The sequence below is a fragment of the Rhea pennata genome, chromosome 13 (assembly GCF_028389875.1).
Source record: "Rhea pennata isolate bPtePen1 chromosome 13, bPtePen1.pri, whole genome shotgun sequence".
Classification (NCBI taxonomy): Eukaryota; Metazoa; Chordata; class Aves; order Rheiformes; family Rheidae; genus Rhea; species Rhea pennata.
The window spans coordinates 23277422-23305005 of record NC_084675.1 but is presented as its reverse complement, the minus strand read 5'-3'; the positions used below and the strand labels follow the sequence as shown (position 1 = coordinate 23305005).

Below are 27584 nucleotides of genomic sequence, written 5' to 3'. Positions count from 1 at the left end.
CGGGAGAAACACCAGGCCCTCGGTCGGGCAGGGCTCTAACACAACTGCAGCAATGCCCTGCCGGAGCCAGCAGGACTGAAACACCCAGCCCCACCACCAAAGGCCAGAAGAATTTGGCTGCCCTAGCCTGGGACATCAGCCCAGACACTTCCTGACTCATTTGCTCAAATAATATTTTTATTATACACAGATTGCTTATGACACAACGGCACCATTTTCTAGTAACCTGCTTTGTCCCAAGCAACAACAGGGACAAGGTGCAGGACCTGCCAGTGGGAGCAGCCTCGGCAGGATGAGGGCAACACGCTCTCCAAGACCCCCAGCCCATCTCCAGCTCATGGGCGAGGCACACTGGTGGAGTCCCTAGAGCAGCAAAAGCTTGTGTGACTGCCATCCACATGGTGCCTACGGTTCCCAGCCACCAGCCCAGCACAGCCCAGTGCAATCCAGTGCGCTGTGCCTGGCAGCTCTGGGCAGGGAGAGCTTCCTTTGCAGCTCCGTGCTCCTGCACTGCCCAGGTTGAAGCTCCTGGGCCAGCCGTGTCTGCTGGGCCACACACGCAGCCCAAGGCACTGGCGAGCGGCCAGTGCAGCCTGCTGCACAGAACCAGGCCCAGCATTAAGCTGCAGAGACCACGGTGCTGTTGAGGGATCAGGAGGCAGCTGCTGCGGGCCTGGCCATTGCCAGAACGACCAGAAGCAGCCTTGCACCCCTCAGCCAGCCCCAGGAAGGAGTTGCTACTCCTTCCTTCCCTGGCAGGAGCAGCCACCAGTTGCCAGCCCGCAGTTCCCACCAGCTGGGCACACGCAGCAGGATGCTCCCAGCACTGCTCTGCAAGGGCTGATGCCAACGCAGGCTTGGGGACGATGGAGGCAGCAGGATGGAACTGTTCCACCTGGCCACACTCAACCAGGGGGCTGAGAGCCAGGGCCCACAGGGCTCAGCCGAAGGCAGCCCCCGGCTGGGAGGGGAGCCCCAGCAAGGAGGTGGCAGGGGAGGGGGTGCGGCCGAGACAAGGACAGCACAAACCCAGACCGGCCACTGGGAAGGGAAACAACTGCAACAGAACAGGACCGAGTCAAGCTCGGTCACAGCACTGCTGCCGGGAGCACGCACCTGGATGGCACGGGGAGGCCCCAGCACGTCCCTGGCTGTGCCCTGCGAGGAAGGACCATCTCGATGCTTTCCAGTGAGCTGGCTGCACAGGACAGTCTGCAAAGCCACTGGCACAGGGACAACGCCACGCTGCTTCCAGGCCAAAGAGCCCTCGAAGCCACCGAGAGCCGAGCACAGACCTCCCTGCACCTGCAGCTGTCCACTTCTCCTGACCTCGCTGGGGCTGCCAGCCACAGGGTTGGCCACGCACTAGAGCCCACCACTCCTCCTCTGGGTGGTCTCTGCCACATGAGGTGCTCGACATATTCCCTGAAGCCTAGCTCCCTGGGGCTTGCGCTGAAGATGGGGCTGTACGACAAGCTACACTCACAGATCTCGTGAAGATGCCCCAGGAGCTAGATGTCCTCAGTGCCCACAATCCTCCCCTACAGTGGGGGCACAGCAGGAGAAAACGCTCACGCAAGTCGAGGCCTGAGCTGCTGCTTGTTACCCACCTATCGTCACTCAAGGGATTTCACTCAGAGGTACGTCCCCTTAAAGGTATTATTCGCAACGTGCTTCCAAAGGGAACCGATCTCCCAGACCGCTTTAAGAGCCCGAGGTAGAAGGTGCTACTGAACACAGCCCAAACCAGAACAAATCCAGACTGTTTCTCCCTGGCTGCTCTAAGCCATAATAATTTGCGTTTCCTCTGAGCCACGCAGAAGTCGTGTCCGCACGCTCCGGGGGTGCTCTCCACCCCGCTTCGGCCCCGCCGGAGCGGCACAGACCCTCATTGTGAAGGCTCCCAGCCTACGGGGGAAGGCAGCGTGGCAGCAAAGACGAGGTGTCTCCGAGTGGAGGATGTGAACATGAACCTCCCAGCCGGCTTCCTTCTCCCCCTCTCCACCCCCTTCAGCTTTTTTAAAGAAAATAAACACTAGCAGAACCTTCCATTCAGTGTCCCCGTCCAGCATGCAGGACGCACAAAGGGACATTGCTATTGCACCAAGAGAGGGTCCCCTGAACGGCTGCGCACAAAGGCTGCCTGTGTCTCACAAGCAGCCAGAATGTCAGAGGGATTATTATTATTTTGGGAGGGGGTCGGGGGGTGATTTGGTCCTGAATAAGGTCTCAGTTCAGCTACTTCCAGGGTCCTGCACGCAGCATCAGAGCTCCCATTTAGCGGAGGCGAGCTGGAATTCCCACACAGCCCATTAAGCAGATTTACAGTTCCACGAAGTAAGGCTGGTAGCAGCAAGAGCAATAAAGGCTCCAGGCTGAGCCCAAACCCCCTGGGACCTCCCGTAACCGCACACATCTGACACGGCTCATTGGCACAAGCATCACAGAACGGCGGCGTGGGGAGGGGACAGGTCCTCTGCTCTTCCCTGGGCGTGGTGCCTCTATCTTCTCACACGGGGATGGAAAGATTCCCAGATAGAGGGCCTGAGCTTCCCAACCCTTTCGTTTCTTAAAATCCTCTTTGCACAGTTTCACTAGACATATAGGCCAGTTTCAATTCGAACGGCTCCACGCAGCCAAGGCTGTATCCGCTGTCACACCTCAAGGAAAGCCCTGCACGGAGCAGCCAGGACTGCCATTTACTCAGGCAGAAGATGAGCAGATCCTCTGGACGCCACAACCACATGCTCCAAACAGCAACCTATTCACCCCCGATTAATCCAGCAGAAGAATCAAATCACAAAGCCAAAGCGCTCCCTTGAAAGCACCCGGCATGAGATAGAAAAGGCAGAGCAACAACTAACAACTGTGGGGGCTGCTCCCAGGCACGGGGGGAGCACCAAGACATGCTGCCTTCCCCCCCAGTCACAGGCTTCCCTGTGCCACCCCACAACACGGGGCTGCCCAGCAGGCAGCGGCACGCACAGGACTCACCTCCCTCGTGCTCAGCAGGTGAAGACTAGCTTAACTTCCGTGCATATCTGTGGCCAAAGGAACGACTCCATACCATAGCCATGATCCCTCTCAGAAGAGGGAGGAGAATCAGACCTTCCATAGCTATCCATAAGCCAAGGAGCAATCCAGAGTTTAGAGGAACAGATTATCCTCACTCTCCCCAGCAGCAGGAAGTCTTAACCTGCTACTGACCCAGTCTCAGATACCAGCAACACAGGAGAGCGCAAGCAGCAGGGCCAGGCTTCAGCTGGGTGCCTCATCCTGCAGCCACAGTGGCCGAGCCGGGGTGAAGAGAAAGAGCAGCATGTCACACTGGAGAGGCTGCTCTGAATCGAGGGTCCACGGGCAGCTTAAAGTAACCGTGTCCCACTCCACTTACCATAACTGCTAGGGAGCATAACCAGGAGGACCTCAGACTTTTGCTTCTTTCCTCTGAATCATCACAGCCTTATGAGCAAAGACGAGATGGAAAGAGAAAGCCAAAGAGTCCACTGTCTCTGACGGGGAGCAGCTACTGTCTGCAGAACAGGGCAGACATCTGGAGCCAACGGACCCTACCTACTCGGTGACTTAGGAGCAGAGAACAGCTTCCCATTCAAAGAGAGCCTGGTGCTGGCCAGGGCACAAGGCAGGAGACAAGAGGACAGCACTGGTGGTCACAGTCCCATCAGCAGTGCAGGACACTCGGAACATGGCACCTGGAAGGTGACCCGGAGTGGGCACAGTCCAGCCCCACGCTGCGGGGCACCAGCTTGCAGCAACCACTCTTACCGGACTGACAGAGCCAGCTCATTCAGCGTTCCTTTCAGCTAGTCTGTGTATTTGCTTTCATGATTCCTTGCTAAAAGAGTCTTTGCTTTTGTACCATGCAGCAGAGCTCCTTTGACAGCACATTCATGAAGTGGGGTCAGCTGCAGCTTTCCAGAGGTTTGGGGGTTTGTTGCTGGCTTACTGAAAGGATTCCTCAAGGCCGCGGCTCCAGCAGCTCTGCCTGAGGTGCAGCAGAATGGAAAGAAAAGGCTTTGCAGGATCTGTAAAATCTTGGCATATGGTGCCACTCAAGAAACAGGAGCCTGTTGATGTAACTTGCAACCCGAGCAGCGAGTAATAAAAGCCAGCACTTTCATTTGCAAGCTGCAGCCTGGCTCATTCCTGTTGCTCCAAAGCCTGCCCTGACACCCATTGCTCAGCAGACAGGGGGACCAGCAAAAACCAGCATGGCCCAGTATCAGCTTGCACGCAGACTGAGCTGTGCGGCCGCCTGGGGATGCTCCTCCCGCCTCACACGACGCCTGCACCAAGGAGCTCCTGGAGCCTCAGGACAAAGAGTTTCTTCTGCCGCACACAGCAGCAGAGGCCCAGGGCAGGGGGCTGTGCCACCGTAAATTAGCTGTTTTAAAGGAGCCCTGGGAGCTCCATAGAAGGCTCTAACTCATTTTCTACGATTAAGCCCATTCTTACCCACCTCTGCATTTCCCTGTCCAATCCCCCGTCTGAAACTGGGAGCGTGCTAAGCTGCCAGAAAAGAGGCCTCAGAGATGGCTGCCAAGGCAATGGGAAATGTAGCAAGCCTGAAAGCAAGGCTTGACCCTTTTGGAGTAGGAGCTCATTTCTGACAGCTTGGCCTATCAGCTCTCCATCTTCCCAAGAGCTCAGGCCTGACTGGGTTCATTGCTGAGCTCGTTTTCTGGGCTCCAGGCCTCAGACCTGAGGCTCTTCTACCCGAAGCAAAGCATGCTTGGCAAAAGGACCAGAAGAAGGAACAGAGGGAGCTATAGCTTCACTCCGGCAAGCAGGAGCCCTGCTTACATTGTCACAGTCATCACCGGAGAAGGAAAGAGAACACAACCCCTGCCAGAAAACACCCATCTGAATGGGTGAGCACAGCAATTCTTCCACACTAAGTAAGACAACCACGGAAATCCAAACAAAAGGTCACAGTTATACTCACATATCAGTAACTTAGAGAAAACCTTAGTAAGACCAAATAAGCTAAAACACAGGTCTGCTGCCAGCCAAGAATAGCCCCTGGAGGAGAACTGCTCCTGCTAAGCACTTCCCAGGAGGCAGATGCTGACTGCAAGAGTCTCCACAAGTGGCAGAGAGCACAGTCCTTTGAGCACCTTCTCCCAGGCAGAGGGTCACTGGGCTGGATTAGGACATAACCTGGCCAGCTCTGGACAGCTGAAAAGTCCAGGGAGGCTGAGTGCACATGGATCCTCCTGTATGGCATCACGGGGGGGAGGGGGAAGGAGGGACACACGGCTGGCCAGTTGCCCCACAAGACTCCAGGGGAGCCTCCTTTGCCTCAGCCATACCTAAGAACTAGGATAACTGCAATCTGTGGGGGTCTCAGACGCACTGGAAGGTATCCCTGTTCTCCCTTGAGAAGCAGCTTGAAATCCCAAACCTGCATTGCGGACCCATGTGACTTGGCCACTTCCAGCGAGCCCAGGCCAGCGTGGGGAAGAGGTGGCATACCCAAGGAACGGCCTCTGAGCTCGCCATCTCTCAACAGCTAGGAGAGGATGCTGGAGCCAGAGAGCACAGGAGATAGGATGTATGGAAAACCCTTCTAGGAAGAAGTCTCCAAGCCTCCTTGGAGATGCAGGCTTTCAGCTACCACAGAGCTTCTGGAGGACCAGCAACAATCCCTGTCCCAGAGGATGAACACAGAGCTAAGGCTGGAGCAAAGCCGTGAAGGTTGAGAGTAGCAAGTCAGCATCCCAGAGAAAAGGAGGGAGAGGATCCAGGCTGACGAGACAGCAAGTGAGAGCACGCAACTCTCCAGACACACGGCAGCTCAGGAGCAGAAGCTGCTCCCGCCTTGCAGCGGCACCTTTCCGGCCGAGTGGGGCTCTGCAGCTTTAAGAATCCTCCCCTCCCAGCCCGCAGTGTCAAGGAAAAATCTGACACGTTTTTTCTGGTGCATGTTAACGGACAAGCTAGAACAGCCAGTTGCCTTTTCCATTCATTTTCCACATGGCCCCCCGGGACGCCTGCTAATGAAAGAGCCAATTGTGCCCCTGCTGCCGGGAGCAGGCAGGTAGGGCGGGAGCGGGCGGCCGCGCTGGGAACGCAAGCATGGCGCTTGTGCGAGGCTCGGGGCGAAAAGCAGACGGGAGCACGCCCTGCGGCTGAGAGCCGGAGCGGGACCCCCCAGGGCAGGCAGCCTGGTGGCATTCCCAGCTCCACATGCTCGGGGGATAACGCTACACGCCGCCTTCCTCAGAGAGAGCCCAAGCGGCAGGCAGCCCACCCTGGAACCACCCAGAGGCGGACGGACATCCAGATCCTCACGGACTCTGCGACGGCAGAGCAGCAAGAGAGCTCCGCACGCGAGCCTGTCCGTGAGCCAGCAGGCCGTGGGGCAGCTCTAAGCGAGCTGGCCCTAGGCAGCCCGTGGCGCTGAGGACAGCTTGCCATGCACCCCAAGGACCCGCAGGGCCCTGGGCACGGCAGCTGGCCCAGCCCAGGGGCGCGCTGGGGACACCACCGCGGTTTCAGAGCCTGCTGCTGGCAGTGCCAGGGGAAGCAACTCACCCCATCCCCTGGCACAGGGGAGAGTCTGAACCAGCCCCGTATCCCTCTGGCGCACAGGAGGCCCCTCTCCCCTCTCAATACCAAGTCTGTCTTTTGCCAGTAGCAGAGCTTTGCTTGGAAAAGAGAGAACGAGCCTTTTCCTGCCCCGCGCAGCCGCGCGCGCAGCCCGAGCCCTGAATGGAGGCCTTTATGCAGTAGCTGCCGCCACGGGCCACACTCTGGTGACCACAAATGGCAGCAAATAGCTGAGGGGGTTTGTGTTTCCGCGCAGGCTGCAGCACCCTGGCTAATTAAGGTATGGCTTCCGTCACACGCCAGCCCCCCACGCCTGACAGGCCGGGCCAGCCCGCACAATGTTGCCTTGTTCTCTCCCGGGGCCAGGGACTGAACGGGGAGCTGCTCCAGCCATCACTCCTTCTCCGCCACACACCTACTGGGGAAGGTCCACGGTGAGGACGGGGTGCAGTGCGCCCAGGGCAGCCCACCGCGGGCCAGCAGCGCCCGCGAAGCCAGCGCCTCACCCAGGGCGCTCCGCCAGCACCCGCGAGCAGCGGTGACCCTGGCCCAGAGAGCCGCCTCTCTGCCCTCTGCGGAGGGGACGGGACTCGGGGCAGAGGCCAGGCGAGCACCGCGGCGAGGGCTCATACATACATTTCCCACCGTTCTTCAGCAGGTTCCAGAGGCTGACGGAGGCCGTGCCCAGCAGCTCGTTTCTCAGGGTATGGCAGCTCCACACCTTCAGGTCCAGGTGACTCTGAGCCGTGACATTCCTGGAGAGAGACCACAAAGGGGGCTGTCAGCACGGCCTTGGCCGCCCTCCGCCCTCAGGCAACGGGCAGCTCCAGGCCTGCGAGGAGCAGGGAGCAGAAGGGACCGGGGCAGCGCCACAGGGTGATGGGAGAGCCCCCTCCCTCCGCCTCGCTAGCCTGCCTGTCCCTCGCGGTGTCCCTGTCTGGAGGCAAATATCTGACACCTGAATGCCCCTAGCCAACGGCAGCTGTTGGGTTCCCCTACGACAAGCTGCGCCAGGGAGCCCAGGGCCAGCTCAGGCACGCTGCAGCCAGCCCCGCGCCTGGGGGTCACGGGCACTTACAGGACGAGGATCTCGTTCCACAGCACCTCAGAGCTCCCGATCTGCTTCCCTGTCTTCTTGGTCTCACTGGGAAGTCCATCACCCGCCACCTCCACATAGCAGTTCATCCGCGACTGGCGGCTGTGCGCCTTGGGCTTCACGGACACAACTGGGCAGAGGGGACAGGCACGGAGTCAGGCGGCTGCAGGGGAGCCTCTGTCCCCTGCCCCAGGGCAGGGCTGCACCCCCCACCCAGGCCTGCCAGCCGGGGGGCCACGGGGCACCACGGGCAGCGAGGAGTCAAACTGCTTTTGGGGGGCGCGGGGGCAGAAAGCAATTCTGCTGATGGCAGCAGTGGCCCGGATCGAGGTGCTCCCCGGCACCAGCTCCTGCACGCTGCCTTTCTCCAGCCTCCCACCTCCCGTGAACAAGCTGGGGCAGAAAGGAGGTTCTCCAGAGCAACTCGGAATGAGGTGCCCACTCAGGTGAGCCTCCAAGTCTCCCAGGACAGGCGCAAGGCGCTCCTGAAGGGCAGGGCAATACTCCAGCAGAGGAGGACAGTGCAAGGCAGAGCTAGGGATGCAGCTCTGGGTGTCTGGAGCCATCTCGTGGCCATGGGAGCACAAACATGGCCCTGGCAGAGCTGCGGAGCAGCAGCCCAACAGCAGGCAAGGCAAAGAGGAGGAGGCAGAGCTCAGCAGACAGCCACTCTGCTTCTCAAAGGCTTCCAGCGCTGGGGATGCCCGGGGAAGGCTCCAGGGCTGAAGGCAGCACCCATGTGGAGGAAGGCCCCCAAGATCACCGTGTCCTTCCTCTGTCACCTTCGGTGGCTCTGCCACTGACCTCAGTGTGAGGCCAAGATGGACGACTGGAACGCTGTCACCAGGTTTCCCTAGACAAACCTCTCCCAAGGTAGGAGGACCCTGCCCCCACCACCATGTGCCAGGGCTGCCAGTGCCTCCGACCCCAGGAAACTCACCGTTTCTCCTTCAGGATGGAGCATCTGACTGCAGGCGTGGTGCTGGCTTTCCCCAGCACCCAGTCCCATCCCCAGGGTGCGGGGAGAGCACAGCCTGGGAACCTCCCCTCCCTCCAGGAGCTGCTGGCTGCCCAGGCCAGCACAGAGGAATCCAGGACCAGATGCACTCGAAAATCCGCATTCCCAGACGCCGGGCTGCCGGCCCCACCTCTAGCGATGCAGCAGGACCCACCTTTCACAGAGAGCTGGGACTTCTCGCAGGGCGGCCCTGCCCTGGCCGTGCTGGCACTCGCAGAGGCCATGTCATCACCACCGGGCTGCAAAGCAGAGACACGAGACACCTCAGCACCTCCGCCGTTGCAGGGTGGAAGCCGAGGCCTCACCGCGGCGAGGATGAGCGACCCACGCGGCACGGGGGTGCAGCGAGGAACAGCAGCGGCGCGCGCCGGAGCTGCCGCACCAAGAAGGTTTGCAGACGCCCTCGGTGCTGCCTGTTGCTCACGGAGCGCCAGGAGGAGGGCAGCTCCTCCTCGGCACATCCAAAGGCTTTACCGCCATGCCAGCACCACGGCAACTCCAGCTCGGGAGGCCTCACAGACAGCCCGGGACATGCTTGGCACACACGCAAACACCCAATAAACGCAGGTTCCCTGTCGCTCCTGTTAAACTTTAACTAGGTACTCAAGGTGGAAGCAAAGCTGCGCCCTACAGACAGAAACCTTGCTCTCAACAGCACCTGCAAGGCCTGAAGAGAGCCGGGCTGGCCAGGCAGGGCCCTGGGGGACGGCAGCCCACGGGCGCTCCAGCTCCAGCACAGCTCCAGCTCCCCGTGATCCAAAGGTCATTGCCGATCACGACCAGCACAAGGACAGAGCAGCCTCCAAAGCATTAGGAAGATACGGTGTCTGCCCCATGCTGCTGAGCAGCAACCCTGGTCCACGAGCAGTCTGCATGGCCACAGCACAAAGGATCCTGTGGAAAGGGCAAGGCAGGAACGCTGTGGCAGAAGAGAGGAAGCTCTGGTCCCTTGAGGACAGGCGAGGTCTTTTCCAGGTGACAAAATTCCACAGAAAAACGGGTCCAATCCACCCTAAAACACTGTGGAGCCGCAGTTGAGAAGCGACAGGAATCACAGCTGCTCTCGTTCACTGGAAAGGATCACGCTGCGGCGCAGGAAACTGAGGCCAGGCCTCCAGCTTCACAAGGACTCACGTTTCCTCTGGGCACTGCGTTACTGTCACTGCAGCCTCGCACCACCTTGCCTCCGAGACGCCTGCCCGGGGCAGGGGAGCTGGCAGCGCGCAGCTGGGCAGGGAGGGCCAGAGACGCCGGCAAACGCGTGGCTGCGCCTCGGCCGAAAGGACTGACAACCAAGCGGAAGTGCACGGCCACGCACCACGCGTAAGCACGGCTGCGTGGTTTGGGCCCAGCAGAGCAGGCTATTGATTCCCACCGTCTTCCTGAGCCCGCAGGCAGCAGTCATCCCTGCCTGCACTGCACAGGCAGAGGCGCTGGGAGGGACCCGCTGAGCCCAAGCTAACACAGTCCCGCGGCAGAGAAGCGGCGCCTGCAGTAAGCTACAAGGTCCAGGCCACAGGGGCCTGCCCACGTAAACACCCGACATCAGGACGGACGGAGGCGCTCGCTGTTTATCCCCCAGGCAGGTGCGGACGTGAGAGCCTCAACTCTTGCCTAAGGCAGCAGCAAGAGCTCACACTCAGTCAAACCCGACCCCCTCCCACTCTGGACTCGGGTCCAGCTCTAGATTCCAGTCCCTGCCAGCCTCTCCCTCCTACCTTCTCCCCTCAGGAAAAAGAAGTACAAAAAAGGGGGGAAAAGCACATCTCCAACTCCAGCTCTCTGCACAGCTCCCTCTCCTTCCCCATCCCCTCCACGCCCAACAAGCAGCCCAACTCTCCAAGTGCTGCCATCCTGCTGGAGAAACCGCCGCAGCAAAGGGCCCCCGGGGCTGGCGCAGTCGGTCAGGCCACCAAACGCGGGCAGGCACCGCCAGCTCCTCCTTAAATCTCCTCTTGTAACACAGGGTCTTCACTCCCCATCTCCTTCTCCGTGCCACCCTAGCACCACCTTGGCTCTGCCAGATCGCTGGGTCACAGCTCGCTAATACACGCCTATCCCTCCCCCCTCGCTCCCAATGGTAAGAATTTACTTATAGAAGGAGATCTTTTTATGAAACTAATTGCATTTGCTATTATTACAGTTATTCCTACTCCAATTATTCTGCCCACAGATCACCCTGTCCTTCCCTTAGGATATAGTTATTCTGTGTGTGTGCTGTGAGTCCCCACCTCTGCCTTAGCAGCTTACTTCATTAGTGCCATTAACAAGGACCACAGAAACTGGCCAGGCTCGTGTGCCCTCCCCAAACAGCATCTCCTGCGGCCACTGTCTGCGATCAGACACGGGCCGAGACGGACACGCGAGCTTGCGCTGCAGTGCGTTTCTTACATTAGCATTAGCGGTCTGACCCCAGAAGTTACTGTTACCCAGGGCTCGTTCCCTGCCAGCAGGGATGCGGGTCTCCGCTCCCTCAATACGAGGCACTGCTTTCGCTCTCCAAATGCCAGCCCCTCGCCGAGCGAGCTCGCCCCAGGTGCCCGCCAGCCCCTCTGCTGCTCTACCAGGGCTTGGCAGGGCAATTCCGTGGGCTGCCAGCACCTGGAAGCCCCTTCTCGGCCCGCGCCAGGCCCGGGAGAGCTGCTGCTTCCCCCTCCTCGGTGACAGCCCGCGCCGCAGGCCACTGCTCGCATACGGCGACAGCAAACAGCCCGGCCCTCGGGCTGGGCTTCCTCGGGTTTTTTCTTTTTTTCTTTTCTCAGTCTTTGTTCTTTTTCCCACTTTAGCTCCTTTCCCCGGTTTTGCCCCGTTGCCTGATCTCCCCCAGCAGTCAGCACCTCACCGACCCCCCCCCCCCGCTGTTGTACAGGATTTCCTGCCTTCCCAGCTAGGGCCTGCCGCTCCGCAGGAACCGGGGGCCGCCGGTGAGGCCCGTCCGGGCCCCCGGGGACGGGCGGACCCGCGCCCCGGGCGCGGCGCAGCGCACGGCCCTGCCGCGGGCAGCATCGGGAGCACCGGGGGGCACCGGGCACCAGGCCCCGGGCCCCGCGGGGCGGAGCGAGCAGCGCCGCGCAGCCGCGTCCCCCCACCCCGGCCCTGTCCCGCCCCGTCCCAGCGCCCCCGTTACCGGCGGCCGCTGCGCTCCCACTTCCGGCTCCAGGGACCGCCGTCATGTGACCCGCGCTCGTCACCTGACCCGCGCGGCCCGGAAGCGGGTCACGCGGGCCGGCGGCTCCCGGCGTGCCCCGCGCGGACTGCAGCTCCCAGGGGGCGGCGGGGCGGGGCGCTACGGGGCGCCGTGGGGGCCAGCGCAGGCCATGGCGCGCGTGGCGCACGTCGTGGCCGATGCCGGCGCCTTCCTCCGCGCGGCGCCGCTGCAGGTGGGGCCGGGCCGGGCCGGGCCGGGCTGGGCTGGGCTGGGCCGGCGGCGGGGCTGGGCCGGGCCGGGCCGGGGAGGGGGCGGCGGCGGGGCCGGGCCGGGCCGGGCCGGGCCGGGCCGGGCTGGGCCGAGGGGCTGGCGGCGGGGCCGGGCCGGGGGGGGGCGGCGGCGGCGGGTCCGGGCCGGGCCGGGCCGGGGAGGGGGCGGTGGCGAGGCCGGGCCGGGCTGACGGCGCTGCGCCCGCAGGACATCGCGCAGAGCGTGTACACGGTGCCCGAGGTGGTGGCCGAGATCCGCGACAAGCCGACGCGGCGGCGCCTGGCCGCGCTGCCCTACGAGCTTCGCTTCTGCCGCCCGCGGCCCGACTACGTGCGGCTCGGTGAGGCCCGCGGCCCGGTTCCCCTCTGTCCTCCCTCCCCCTCAAGCCAGACCCCGGCTCCCCAGACCACACCCGGCAGCCGCTGCCGCTGTCCCAGCCCAGTCCCACCGCCACCCTGGCCCCCTCTCCGCAGTGACCGACTTCTCCAAGAAGACCGGTGACTACCCGAGCCTCTCGGCCACCGACCTCCAGGTGCTCGCCCTCACCTACCAGCTGGAGGCTGAGACCGTCGGCCCCGAGCGGCTCCGGCAGGAGCCTGAGGACAAGGTAGGGCTGGGGCCAGGTACAGGGCTGCCTACGGTGCCCTGGCAAGGCCCGGCCCCGCCAACCTGCCACGCTCCCTCCCCAGGTGTGGCTCAGCTCGACCCCGCAGCACCCTGAGGCCCCCGTGCACCTCGCTGGCTTCCACCTGCCCTCCAAGGTAGGAGACGGGGACACACTGCTCCGGGGTGAGGGATGGGGATGAGATTAGGGTCCTCCAGGGGACAAGGACGCAGTCCTGCAGAGCCATCAGGCAGGCGGCAGGTGAGGGACCCCCATCCTGCGTTCCTCTGCAGCACAAGCGCCCAGGAAAAGGCCAGCATCTGCCCAGCCCCGAGAGGAGCACAGTCCCGGCTGAGAGCTCCGAGTTCAGCTCCTTCCTCTACTGGAGGAACCCCCTGCCCAGCATCGAGGAGGACTTACAGGAGCTGCTGGTGAGATCCAGAGTATCCGTGCCCTTCTCTGTGCTTTCTCCTCCCATTTCTGGCCAGCTTTTCCGGACCCCTCTGCTGGATGCCTCTCCCTGGGCCGGCCTGTGCTGGGTGCTCTGTGGGCCCTGGCTGATTGTCTCTCCCATGCCAGAACGCTCGTGCCGTCTCCATTAGCCCAGAAGTGGCTGAGGAGCACCAGAGCCCAGAGAACAAGGAGAGTGCCGAGGAAGAGGAAAGCGAGGAGGAGAGCGATGATGAAGGCTGGATAACACCCAGCAACATTAAGCAGGTCCAGCAGGACATGGGGCACTGTGACACTGCTCCCGCTGGCGTGCAGGTCGGCTGCGTCACCACCGACTTCGCCATGCAGGTGGGTGCTGGCAGCTGCAGCCTCAAGCTCAGCCAATGCCCTGTGGGTGCCATGCCTCCCCGCTAAGGCGGGTGGTTGAAGGGAGCTGGCACTGGTGGCCTGAGGAGCAGGTTCCTGGGTTCCTCAAACCTCTGGGCTGGCTAAACCAGCACGCAGACGCTCGCCACAGAGGAGCGCGTTGCCGAATCCCTGGGATGTGATGAGAACAGCTTCGTGACAGCTCCTTTCTTGTTGAATACAGCTAGTTCTGTTGATAGAGGCCTCTGCAGAGGCTGTTTGCTTTGCTTCTGATAGCCTCTTGCTTCCTGGACAGTCAGACATGGGTTAACGAGCTTGGCAATCCCACCTCATGGTGCCCTGTTTCTCCCTCATCATTGCAGAACGTGCTGCTGCAGATGGGGCTCCACGTGCTGGCAGTGAACGGCATGCTGATCCGCCAGGCCAGGAGCCACATCCTCCGCTGCCACGGCTGCTTCAGGTAAGTGCTGTGCATGTAGACAAGCGCTGCTCCTCGCTACCAGGAGCCCTCCAGAGCTCCTCCTGACCCTTCAGAATGGCTCAGGGCTTTGACCTGGCTTGCGTGGCTGGATGAACCTTAGCCCGTGCGGGCTAAGCCTGTATTCCGCAGCCTAGGGAGCAGTGAATCCCTCTGTCACTGTCCTGCAGGACAACTTCTGACATGACGAAGGTTTTCTGTCCTCACTGCGGTAACAAGACTCTGAAGAAGGTTGCAGTGAGTGTAAGTGACGATGGGAGCCTCCACTTGCATTTCTCCCGCAACCCCAAGGTGCTGAACCCGCGAGGGCTCAGGGTGAGTAGCTGCGTGCGACGCGCCGGCTTGCTGCTAGTGGAACAAGGGCTTTTCCTGCTGCTGCCTGTGAGCTGGTGGGACCCAGGCAGGCGAGAGTCAAGGCAGAGCTGCAGTCGTGCTCTAGACCTCCCACGTAACCCGGAGGCTTTTGGGCTTCTTTTGCCAAGTTTCTTTGCTAGAGGCCAAGCTGCTTGGTGAATGGTGAAGCCCCTTTGAGGGAGAGCGAGTACGACAACTTCTGCTCTCTTCACAGTATCCGCTGCCGGCTCCGCAGGGCGGGAAGCACGCAAACAACCCTCAGCTGGTAGAAGACCAGCGCTTCCCGCAGCAGCGGCTGTCCCGGAAGGCTAGGCAAAAGACCAATGTCTTCGACCCTGACTACGTTGCAGGAGCATCTCCCTTTGCAGAAAATGACATCTACAGCCGTTCAGCCAACCTGCAAATCCGAGACGCAGCCCTGGGCGCTGGCAGAAGGCGCCTGAACCCCAACGCTGTGACAAAGAAGTTTGTAAAGAGGAGGTGAATACAGGCCAAGGCCTTCTCCCGCTGCGCCGTGAGGGAAGGGCCGTTGGCCAGGGTGTTACGCACATTACTGCCCTGTGTCTGAGGCTTTGGGAGGATGAGATACTTCTTCGAACTGTTCCAAAGGCAGCTGCCCGGGGCAGGGGCTGGGCCTTTCTTTTTAAGCGTCTGTGGATGTATAAAGAGCAGCCTGTGCCTGGGGACGACAGCCGTGTTTCACGAGGCCTCAAACCTGAGCTGTCCACCAGGCCCGGGGTGCTGTGACGGGCGTGGGTTAGCGTGTAGGGCACGGTGTTAGCATTCCTGCTCGTCTCCCAGGACACCACAGCAACGGGCAGCGTCGCCTGCCTGTAATAAAAACAAGCAGCAGAGTCGTGGTGGCTCAGTCCTGCTTCGCCCTAAAGGGGAAGGGTCTGCGCTGCGTGGTTGTGGGGCTGTGGGAGTGAAGCACGTGGCACCACTCCCACGCGTTTCCCTCCAGCAGCTGTGGAGGGTCGATTAAACACGACAGATGAAGGCAGGTTTCCTAAAGCTGCTTTCCCAGAGCCCTGGTGCTGCCTCTCCCTCGCTTGGCACAGCTCTTGCCACAGGGCGGCTGCCTGGGGGCAAGGCTGGCGCCTCGCGCAGTCGGGAGCTGAACACTCCTCGTTAGCTAAGTGCTTATCTGGGCTAGGGAGACTCTTGGGAACAGCCCCTTTCCTAAAGGGACAGAGCAGCTGGGGCTGCCGCTCTGTTAACAGGCCCTGTCCAAGAGCAAATGTTTGGGCCGTGATCCTGCTCCGGCCCCTCCTGGGGCTACACTAGCAAACAGCCACTTACTGTGGAAAGCAGATGCCCCTGGCTATTTTTGCACCTGCACGTTAGAGGCTGGGAAGTAGAGCCGCACTTGTGCTTCTGTAACTCCTGTTTTTTCAACTAACATGCTGAAATTTCAGTGCTTGCCAGGAAAAACCCTTTTCGCTCCTCTGTGAGCAGCTGTCCAGCCACTGACCGGGTCACACGCTGACGAGTTTATACTGACTCGAGAAGCTGCCCTGCGCTTGGTTACCCGCCAAGCACACAGCAAGAGCAGCAGCTTTCCAGAGATAATAAGATGTTGTTGAAAAATAGTAGCAAAAAAAAAGACAACCCTGCATCAGGATTAGCAACAGCAAGTTGCAGGTAGCAGAAACCCGCCCTGACCCAGAGCAGGCAGAAGCGGTCGCTGGTGGGCAGCAGTGGTTGGGGGAGGGGGGTGTCCGGATGGGGATGGAGGTGCTGCCCGCGGGGCCCGCCAGCCTGGCCGGTGGTGCCAGGACCCATCAACACCCTCCGCTGCAGGATCCGGGCACGGAGCCACGGTTTTGGTGAGCACCTAACACCGCATAAACAAATCTCGTAAAAGCATTAGGAAAGAGCTGGGATGGGGTAAGAGTCCCAAGGATGGCTTGGTAGTGATTTGTGTCCATCTGAGGCAAGGTAATGAAACCGCTAACTTTGGTTGCAAAGAATCAGAGGCTAAAAATGGAACTGATGGATGTGGTTTCCTGGAAAGCTGGTCTTCACACCAGTCCTGCCTCCTCTTCTGACAGCCCTGCTGGATAAAATCAGACAGACCTGCGCTTCCCACTCTCTGATACCCAATTAAATACTGCACTGTGTCTTAATGCAAACTTTTGATTATCTGGCACGTACAGGACGTGCCAGATTCCTTGGCGAGAAGTTTGACACCCACCTTCAGATCATTGCAAAGGCAGGACAATGGGAGCTGGGGGCTCGGGAACCCACGGCTGGGGGGGTCCCAGCACCTCGGCAGAGCCGAAACAGGCTTTGAGGGGTGCAGAAACGCCCCCGGGGACCTGGTGCCCCTGAGGCGGTGGTGTTCCTGCAGCATCGGCACCCGGCAGTGCAGCAAGGCCCAGCGCCAACACAGCATGTCCAAGCGGGAAAGGAGCCAGTTCGACGTTGATCCCAGATCCGCCCTCGGAGCGGGATCTGAAGCAGCAGCACAGGAGCGTTTGCACCTCCCAGCGAGCCCGCGGCTGCGCCCCAGCCCCGCAGGAGAACGGTGGCAGCTCTGAGCAGCTGCTGCGGTCAGCGATGCTCCCTCCAGGGCACGCTCTGGGGGCCAGGAGGAGCCGCGGCCGCGCACTGGGCAGGGCCATGCGCCGGCACAGCCGGCCGGAGCAGGAAGGGACCCGCCAGCGCCGTAACCGGGGTCAGTCACCTTTGTTAGCGCTTCCAGAGCGCTGAAGACGCAGCGGTAGCTCCCTCCAGCATATTTGAAAGAGCAAAAAACACTCTCTTGGCCCTCAGCAAGATCATGGCTGCAGCTACTTTTCTCGGGACACTGGCTCCTCCCGTGTGTGCTGGCAGCAGACCCGAGAGCCTCTCGGAGGGGCGGCGTTCATCAGCCCAGCATTGCAAGTTTGCACTAGTTTCAGCAGAAAGCCGGTGACTGGAGTCTGCGACAAACCAGTACCTGAGCCAAGCACTCCACAGAGCACCCTGAGGAGTCCTGCAAGAGCTGAAGCATCCGATTCCCACGGCTTCAGCAACTGCACAAGCTCAGGACTCCCCTATTCTGCTCTGAGCCCCGTAGCTGCGCCCACCCGTTGAGCCAATTGCCGAGCAAAGTCCCCTCAGCCATCTCTGGGCAGGCTTTGCCCCCTCTAAGCACAGCAAGCTCCCTCCAGCACTCTCATTCCGTTTTTTTTGTTCCGGTTATGATTTTTCAGAAGGAAGCAAACGTGCAGCTGCCGCCTCCGGCCTGCAGCAGGAGGAAACCCCACGCGGCTGGAGGTGCAGTGCTGCACGCTCTGAGTTGCAGGTGGTACCCGCTTGGTAATTACAGAGCACGGGGCACGTTTCTGTAGTGAATGAAGGTGCCTGTAGCTGCTGGGCACATAATGAAAAACCTGGGTGGCTGCAAACATGTGGAAGTCCCAGACTGCAGGGGCAGAAAGGGCACAGGGCGCTGTCATGCCTCTAGCAGCATGCAAAATGCACATGCAGTATCACTGTGTGTAATAAAGAGACTTTCCTTTCTCCTTCAGGTATATAAGGCAATAAGTCTTTTTACTGCTTTTGAACAACTTCCCATTAGATCAGAAATCAAATTGCACCCTCATGTTGGAAGTATCCGCAAAGGCATAGAGACCTCCCCCCCCAAAACAAACAAACAAAACCCAGAAAAGTGAACAAAACATTTCCTTCATCAGCTGGAAGGAGCTGACCAGGAGCTTTCATAGCTAAAAAGCAGCTAAAAGGATATTAACAGGAGCCAGAGGAGTAACATGGTAAGGAGCTGGGCAGCAGCTACAAAAAACAAACAAACAAATAAAATTGATTCCAAAATTGTGTTAAATGACCTGAAAGCCCGATTGTCCTGCTGCTGGCAGCAGGAAGCCGAGCGAAGGGGCCAGGCCTGCTCTCCCCCAGGACCCGGCAGGAAGGAGGACGCGAAGGACCCGGCAGCTCCCCGCAGTGACGGCCCTGCTCTCAGCCCACCTCCGGCCACGGGCACTTTCTCAATGTGAGGACCCAGGTTCAAGGCAGGAGAATAAACAAGTTCAGCAGTTCCTGGACAAAAGTTAAAAACTGTGAACCTTACTTTGTTCGGATGCGTTACGCTACTTTAAAAAAAAAAAAAAAAAAAAGCCAGAACCTCTCCTCCACAGACAACGCACACAAATCGGGCTCTCAAAACAGACTTTTGTTTGTATTTATTTTGAATTTGTCTGGCTTCAGCTTCCATCTGCTGTATTCCTTGTATGTTCTCTACCAGATTAGAGTCCTTCAGTAATTGCTGTTTTCTCCCCGTGAAAGTACTTATATGCTGTAGTTAAACAGATAAGTAGCAGCTGATAAGTTAAACAGACTAATCTCCTTTGATCTTCTTAAATCTTTCATAATGAAGCACTTTTTCCAGCTCTCAGGATAATTTCAGTTTTTTCTCTCCCTTCCCCCCACTGCAATTTTTCAAAACAGCCCCTTGGAAAAATACCACAGCAGAGCCGGACACAGTATTCCAAAATTTACCATGTCAATGCTTTATATAAAGCAATGAAACTATCTATCCACTCCTACTTGTCTTTGCATGTCCACATGCAGAAGGCCCATTTTATCAAGCATTGCAAACAGGAACTCATGACCAGTTTGTTTTTAGGAGTTTATTGCCTTGGAAAATATGCGTTCTTTGTTCTAACTGAAAATTTGCCCTTGAATGATTTTTATTGATTTCAGTGTAGCCCAAACTACTCAACGTGCATGCTCAGACCTTTGCCAAATTTTATCCAGCCATTATTTTTCTGGAGTTGTAAACTACTAGTAAAAATACAGAGAAATGAAGGACGTGACTGATTCCTTATAAAACCTGGTTACTATCCCTGTGGAAGGTCAGCAAAGAGGAACATGTGCCTGAGCCTCAGCAACTCCAGTTCAATTTTAGCATGTCAGCATGAACATGCAGAAGATGCAAATACAAGTGGGACTGTGCCAAAACGCACCATGGTGGCGGCCTGGGCACCGAGTCCATTCTTCTCCTCTGCTATGGAAACAGAACAGTAGCTCCAGTCATCCTAGCTTGAAACTCTGAGGTCACATCCCACAGGCAGAATAATCGCCCGACTGTCCTGTGGGGAGACTTTCATGTCCTCCCCTAACACAGATTCCTCGGAGACAGAATCCTGGTTCAAACAGACTATGAAAACAGTTTCCTTCCATGCTTTGTAATTTGAAAGCTGGGGTCTGGGAAGTAAACTCTGTAGGTTACTTTGGAGTTGAGAGAAGGCCACGAAGTCGAAAAGAAACATTACAGTTTTTGAAAAAAACGTACACATGACACAGTGCCTTTTCTTATTAAGAACTCCAACGGGATGTACCAAAGCCACAGACGAGTGTGGGTTTCTGTCTTCCCAACGTGTCCCGAGCTCAGCGCCATCCCTTTGCCAGTCGGACTTACTCAGCTCTTGAGCTTAGTCACTTTCTCCTGGCAGAGAGGGAAGGTGCCCTTGAAGAAACATAACCAGAGTTTACACTGCAAAATGAAAACTTTCATTGTTTTATTCTTGACTGCAGCTGTTTACAGAAATATAGTTGCGAGTATACAAATGTCCCAATAGAAGCAAAATATTTTATTTTTTTTTAATATTCAACAAGTTATCACAGGATAGCTAAAAACATAGATGCAAATGAAATATCCCCTCATAGAACAAACTGAAAACACCGGGTATCAGTGCTTTGAAAATCCCAACTACGAAAGCCATATACACAGAAATGCACAAAGGAATATCTGGTGCTACTTTCACATTGCAGGACAATGGAAAAGGCAGCTCAGTGGTTGATCAGTGCACTCCAGAAAAACATGGCAGAAAGGCAGGTAAACCACTCAAGACAGACGCAGATATTATCAGAGGTAGAAAGCTCCGATCCAAAGTTGTTTGGAGCTTACCCATTAATAACAGCAAGCTCAGATGTAAAACTTTCAAACCATCTCATTTCAAATAGCATCTAAAATAAAAATCTTCATGTATACTGTGGTCTTTTAAGCAGGATATTGGAACGTGTTTCCAGACCCAAAATACATAGAAACACTACAGTCTTAACGACTGAGGCTTCCAGCTGGTCACCACATTATAGTAACCTTCAGAATACCAGCTTTCTCCTGCATGGGGATCCACGTGCACGAGGACATGCTGGGCCTTCATCTGATTTATAAAGGGGTAGTTCGAGGGACTGAAAATGAAGTTAAGTCCATTTAAATTAGCCCAACACAGGGCCTTTTGCTAATCTGAGAACAATACCAAACGTGCACAGCTGGGATACTGTACAATGAGCTGTGGCTGGGTATCAGAGTTTGAGTCTGAACCAAGTACTTGCAAAGAGAAGGTGGATGAGAACGCCACAGCAAGCATGGACAGCAGCAGATTCCTCATCCTTGGTCAATTGTGCTCGAATGTTTTGAGGAATTTCATAAATCATGATAGCAAAAGCTGGAAAAGATTTCCATCTCTGGAAGTGATGGAGATTAGACCTACAAATTGAAGGCTGAAAGAAGAAATAAGGGCATTTGCTTCTGGTTTGGTAGAGATGCTTTGATAAAGCCTGTAACAAGATAACAATGCCTGTTGATTAACTTGTTTTGAAATTACAGTGGAATACATTTGGTTTGGCAAGAAAAGCTTTGATGGGCAAAATAAATGCTACTGCTTTTAAGATCTGGATTTCTTTTGAAGAGTTTAATTTCTCTTAATTTCTTTCTGTAAGCAATCTGTACAAGTCAGAGCCATTGTCCTCATACCTAGAAAATATCCAAGGAGAAAGCTTCCTAGCTATTGATTTCTTCAATACAAAGTCAGTAAAAAAAAAATTAATGATGTTTTAAAGATGTGTTGCCTTATATGCAAGAATCAGAGTAAACAGAAAAGGACCTACAAATGAGATTCATCATCTTGGTTCAAACGCAGCTCAGCTGAGCAGCGGCCAGTATCCTTTGCTATGCAGGAGTGATTAATAACCCCTACCGGGAGAGAACTGCTTGTGTTAGTTCAGCTCCTGCTGAGCAGCACAAAGCTGCACTATTATGTTATCTGTACTAGCTGCTAAGGGACTAAGAACAGAAAAGGTCCTGAAAACAGAGTCTTGGCAAGTGAGCTGAGGAAAACTGGCAGAGAAGTACACAGAGGAAGAAAGCAGGTGCTACTGTTTTATTTCCTGAGCCCATCCAGTGGGCAACATCAGACTCTTCTCCAAGGTTGTCAATTCTACTGTTTTCAATGATTAATAAAAATATATAAAAGTACAAAAAAGTATATAGCTGTTTCAAAAGTCACTTCACTTTAACCCCATCGATTTTAGTGAAGAGCTAAAAAGCAGAGCAAATTTCTGGAACACCACTACCAACAGCGCCACATGTACAGGACTTATGGGTGTTGATACAGCTATTAACCAGCTAATACAAAAACCCTGGTAAATAACTTCCAGCTAAGGAAATCTATTATTTTATGTTTATAAAAATGTAAATATAGCAGTATTCTATGCATATCTATACTAATTATTTATATATGTAATAGATACACAATTCTTCTATATACATATAAACAAGCCTGGAATACACAGGCATTGCATATTTACATACCTATACAGATTACTTGAAAGGAAAAGCCTCTCCTGCATAACCCCTCAGAACCCAGTACTAAACTGGGTAATTTTTATGTGTACATTTTTACAAAGTTTATCTGCTGCTGCATTTTTCCTTGTATATAAATAGTGCACATTGCATTTCAAATAGAGATCCTCTATGCTTCATTCTTCACTGGCAGGTATGCACAGAGAAATATACCTCTATTTGCACACCCAGTGACTACTTTCATACACAGCTGGCATAGTTGGTCTGAAAAGGAAGTTCTCACAATCTATGCCAAAAGACTGCTCCAAATTAGAGACAAAAAAACCAACATACAAAGCATCTCTGTACCAATTTCCTTTTAGCTTCTCAAATAATGGAGCTGCCACCATTCTCTCCAGAAATCAAGAAAGTACTTAATTCCTTGAAAATAAATTTTGCTCTTAAGGAGAAGTCACCAGTGATCAAATAATATCTGCCCTCTTCTCAACTTTCCATCTACAACTCATAGCTCACAGCACCCTAAGCAATTCATCTCCCTAGTTCTTGCTTCTATCACTCCGACAAATGTCTATAACCCTTTGTACTCCTCTCCTGTAATTACCCTGAACAGATAGCTCAATAATTTGTCATTCAGCTATGTGAGATCCAAAATTAGATAGTACAACTCTTCACTATTAACGAATGTGCACGTGCATTCATGCATGCACATACACATGCACACATTGGGAGGCATTATTTGTAGCTTTTTATTCCAATAATTTTTTTTTTCATTTTCTTTTAAAATAAGTGTATTTCCTGTTACTCAACTAGTGCTTTAAATCACATTTTAAGAGGAATGCAAGCTCCTGACTCATTTGGTATTCCTTCTGAAGACTCATACTGAGAGACAGTATGCGAGTGGAAGTTTTTCTTTTGGGGAATTATATCCCAAAGCAAAATCACAACAGAAGCTTAAAAATGTTCAACTTTTCTAAGTTAGGGGAACGTCCATGATAGAGCTGCCCAGGGTCTTAGTACTAATCATTGCAAACACTGCCAAAGTTACAAAATACTTAACAGTTCATGTTTTATTTCAATTTAAAAATAAAATAACCACCCTGTCAGCAAAGTAATAAAAATAATTACAGTGAAATGCTTGGTGATTAAACATTTACTTCAAAACAGCAATGCTGAAACTATTTCCTGAACTGTTTTTCTGTTAAAGTAACAGCAAAGCATTTGGCTTGAATAACTGCTGAAAGAGAAGACAGTGAGGAGGCAACTAATGACAAAGTGAACTTGCTAGTTAAAGCACCAGTAGCAACTTCTTTCTAGAGAAGACAGTTAGCTAATGATTTTGTATTATACATTATTTCTTTAAAAATATCTAAGCAGAGAAGAGAATGTATGTAGAAGACATGACTGCTGGATAGCAGATAAGCCTCCCTAGATTTTAATCTGCGCTAACAAATTGTTGTACCACCATGTACCACAGATACTGTACAGGTAGTGGATAGGAGGGGCTTTAGAGGCATATACAGCTGGAGAGTATAACCTACAGTAAATATGGATGATTTTTTTTCTTCTTCTTCTTCTTCTTCTTTTTTTTTTTAAACAAAGCACTCAAGCAGCAGAGAAAGACAAAAGAAACCCCGTCCTAGCAGTGCAGTTCTACAGTTTTTGATTTTTCACACAGTTATATTGTCTATAGTTAATTGTGGCTTTGCAGATATACTAAGTTCTCCTTTATAATAATATCAGGAACTTTAGAGAGACTCGCCGCTCAGTATTTTCTAACCTTCGCAACCAAAATGGACTAGGCACAAAACCACTGCCTCTCAACTCCGCAGGCATGCAGTCTGCTTGACTATGAGACTGCTCATAGTCTAATAGGCAGGCCAGTGAGCACATGCATGCAGTGGAGTAAATAAGGGGATAAAAAACAAAATGCACGGTAAGCTCCAACTGTCAACTGCTTAAATCACACAAGTAAACATACAGGACTCATAAAATACAGATGTGGCTTATGATGTTCTTGGGTCTTTCTGCCATGAAATCCTGCAAGTTGTCTTTAAGCTCTTTCTTGGCTCTCAAACCCTTCTTGTTAGCCCCTATAACAGCTGTTTGCAAGCAGCAGCTCAAGCACTAATCAACCACTGAGCAATCTCTTCATTCATAAGACAAATACTTTTTGTAACCAAATCACATGTTCGAAGTGTTGTACATTTAAACACTGACCTAAAATGGACAAGATAAATTTAACACAAGAAAGAAAGGTGCTATCCAGAAGTGAAAATGTGATAGCACAGCCCTTGTTATAAGCAACCTAAAATATGCACACAATTCAATCATACCCTCACCCTGGAGCTATAGCAGTCTTGGTAAAAAGTCTGTTGGACACCTGTATTACTGAATGGAGAATTGGTCCCTGGTGACTTGGCACTGACCAACAGCATTTCAAAATAAGGATACTTCCCTTCAGAACAACGTGAAGCAGCATACAAGCGAATTTGTCATTCCTATTACTTCTTCTGTGTATGAAGGCCCAAGCTGACACCCAATGGCTTGTCCTGGGACTGTGAACTTGCAAGAGTCACCAGTTCATTTTGGAATAACTGGCTGTTGACTTCCACAGCCATCCGAAAGCTATTTCAATCCATAATTCTCAGTCTTCTACGTATCCTCATAGAGCATTTAGCCAATGCTGCAAGACTGCTCTTTTCATGTCATGAACCATAACAGGATCTTGTTATATATTTTCTGAGCAGGAAAAAAAATCACAGGAAGAAAAAGTATGGTTCAGAGTTATAAAGCATCTCTGGACATTATAAAGCAGGGAATTTTTTTTTTTTAATCATGATTAAGATTTCAAACATTTAGCATAATTATAAATTAAAGTTAAAACATAAAGGCGCTAATAATAAAATATTAAATAGACAATGATAGTGGATAAAAGCTGAATGGCTCATTCTGAATGAAACCCACCACTTTATATATGCCTAAATGCCTACGGGTTTCCTTACTAGGTCATATTGCTGAGTGACAGACACATCAAAACACAGTGAAGCTTCCCATAGCCAGTTGGAACAATAAATTGCCTGATGGAATGGCGAGAGATGAACAAGTTATTTATGTTGCAAAAAGTACTTAAATACTCAATAAAGACATAACAAACCCCACCCCACCCCCACTGTTATCAGACGCCACGTTGTGGTAGAACATCAGACAAACTCACAAATTTACCACAAAAATGTGTGGCAAAAAGAATATTTTATATATATGTATATATATAAATTTTCATATTTATGCCAATGTACTCACTCAGTACAAATAGCAAAATAGTATACCATTTCCTAAATACAAAATATAGCTTTCCAAAAAAATGAAACACACATTAGATATAAACCATCCAAAACTTGAACGATTGAAAACTGTATTCAAAATTAAATGACCCAGAGCAGGTCTCTTTCTGAAAAGTTCCCTTCATATCGGCAAGAAGCCTTACTACTGAAAACGTAATTCAATGCCTCTCAATGAGAGAGAGAAAGAGAGAGACAGAAAGAGAAAATGAACATGACAGACTGACAAACAGGAAAAACCATTAAAACAAACAAAAACTCTACACGGCTCAACTAAACATACAAGTTAGGGGAAAAACACACAGGAAACAGACTAGAGTAACTTAAATCCATTTACAGACTATTCTTTGTTATGTAAAATAACAAAAATGAAAAATGACATGATACCGACTACACTCTACCAAGGCATAATAGCCATCCATGACAGCTGTTTGGCTCTAACTGCATTAACAGCTTATTACGTGCAGGAGAAGGAGGAGAAAAGTGTCTGAATGAGGCTGTACTGAGATATCACAAAACCTTCAGGACAGTTGGAGCACCCAAGAAATGCACATGCCTCACAATACAACTGCATGGTCTGGAGTGGGTTATTTTTACATTCTGTAACGTGTCAACTTTTTAAATTTAAACACGATAATCTAGAAGCTAAGTGTAGGAGACTGCCAGTAGAAAACACCACTCAAATCTGCATGAGCTCGATGATACGACGACATAGCAGCTCAGAATGAAGTGAAATTTTCAAGAATGCTTAGAAATTATGTAATTTCTCCCCTATTTGGAATAAAGTTAAGCTGAAGATTTGCATCAGTAAGAGTTGGAAAATGACTGGTTAAGGAGGATTCTGGCATTTGGAGGGTGGTGGAAAAATCACTTCTTCTCTCCTTAACCCTTGATTAGTTGTCAAAGCTTCTACTGACTAAGCAATTTAATACCACAAAGGTAGCTGCTATGGATTCCTAAAAGCTGCTTCTGATGTTTAAAGCCAGTAGGATAGTTTTATACATATATATATATATACATACATGCATATATATATACATACATATATATATATGTATATATATTAAACATAATATGAAACTGAGGGAGGGAGAAGGAAAAACATGAAATGAAAGGGAAAAGACTGGTTTGAGAATGGGTAATGCAGCTGTAAGGAGTTCTAACCTAAGCAGTCAGAGCGAGAGACATGAAGGAGTTTCCTCAGCCAGGCAGATTCTTCCTTTCAATGTCAAGGTATCTTAGAAGATAAAATTTTAAGAGCGCAATTTATTTTGAAAGTTCCCCTTCATTTCTTCATTTAGTTAGAGCCACCAGAACTTATTCTATGTACAGTTACACGTAAAAGACATAGAAAACCGTTAATCACATTCTCAGATGGGAAGCATCCACCTCTGTCTGGCTATCTACAGTAAAAAGCAATTCTCTGCTTGGTTATTATATGTATCAGTATTTTCTTTATCACCTACTGCAATTACAAACCACAGTATTAGCTCTCCCACTCTGCTTTAAAATGTGCAATTCCTTCAGTGATTGACAGCTATGCTATGAGTCACAGTTCACATCACAAGTATCTGATGTTTCTGCTTCATAAGATTTTTTTAGTCAAGAGAGGGGATGTGAAGAAGGAAGAAGAGGGGGAAAAAAGTAAACATGGAAAAACACGTACTATCTTCTAACAACAATAATAACTGATCAGATATGCTTTAAATTCAAAAAGAGCCCCGCTGTTAATGAGGTCTAGGAATCTGGTAATAGTACAATTCCATGCCCTAGTAAAACAAAGCATAGCTTTTCAACCATTATTGGCACCAGGAATCTCAAATACTATGGTTATAGTTATAGCCTTAGGTGCAAGACACTGCAATAGGCTGCATATGTGCTCTTTAGAGAAGAGGGCCACTTTTTGATAGAAGCAATCAGTTCCACCCAGCCTAATCCAGAGTCGCAAAGTCTGAGAGGATCAGGGAAATCATCACCTTTTTCTTCATAGATTTTCTGCAGGAAAAAACAAGCAAGCAAAAAAGTTATGCCTAACTAACAAAAAGCATCCTCTTCTGTTTAGGTAGTTCCTTTATCTTGAAAATGCCATTCACAAGCAGAAACAAACTACGAGCAAGTATCAGAATACAGCACTCTTGCACAGAGCAGGACGAGGAGGATCACTTTCTCTCTACTCTACTTTTATTTATTCTTCTTTTAATACACAGTATCATTTAACAGTTTAGATTAGAAAATGAAGTATATCGCTTAAGTGAAACTAAAGGGGGATTCAGGATGGCTAAACAGTTTTTAAAGTCA

General features: G+C 53.0%; 3 protein-coding genes across 8 annotated transcripts in view; 1 reads left to right on the top strand and 2 right to left on the bottom strand.

Moving 5' to 3' along the window:
- The window catches only part of WWP2 (WW domain containing E3 ubiquitin protein ligase 2), a 49127-nt gene extending 37273 nt beyond the window's left edge, over positions 1 to 11854 (bottom strand). For 2 of the 4 annotated variants that reach the window (XM_062586079.1, XM_062586081.1), the window contains exons 1-4: positions 11815 to 11854; positions 8842 to 8926; positions 7652 to 7799; positions 7210 to 7328 (exon numbers count right to left, since the gene is read on the bottom strand). In XM_062586079.1, the coding sequence (XP_062442063.1) occupies positions 7210 to 7328; positions 7652 to 7799; positions 8842 to 8911 (337 nt within the window). In that variant the 5' untranslated portion in view covers positions 8912 to 8926; positions 11815 to 11854. Of the gene's footprint in view, positions 1 to 7209; positions 7329 to 7651; positions 7800 to 8841; positions 8927 to 11814 lie in introns of those variants that run through there. The other 2 variants (XM_062586082.1, XM_062586083.1) reach the window with 2 other exon arrangements.
- Positions 11855 to 11982: 128 nt separating this feature from the next.
- On the top strand, positions 11983 to 15211 carry NOB1 (NIN1 (RPN12) binding protein 1 homolog). The gene is made up of 9 exons (XM_062586793.1): positions 11983 to 12067; positions 12313 to 12445; positions 12579 to 12712; positions 12795 to 12866; positions 13003 to 13140; positions 13289 to 13507; positions 13888 to 13985; positions 14174 to 14318; positions 14572 to 15211. The coding sequence occupies exons 1-9, from the start codon at positions 12005 to 12007 to the stop codon at positions 14839 to 14841; spliced, it is 1272 nt and encodes a 423-aa protein (XP_062442777.1). The 5' UTR covers positions 11983 to 12004; the 3' UTR covers positions 14842 to 15211.
- A 4654-nt stretch (positions 15212 to 19865) lies between these two features.
- NFAT5 (nuclear factor of activated T cells 5) overlaps positions 19866 to 27584 on the bottom strand; it is a 79606-nt gene continuing 71887 nt past the window's right edge. For all 3 annotated transcript variants that reach the window (XM_062586790.1, XM_062586791.1, XM_062586792.1), the window contains one exon: positions 19866 to 27281. The gene's annotated coding sequence lies outside the window, so the exon portion shown is untranslated. The remainder of the gene's footprint in view (positions 27282 to 27584) is intronic.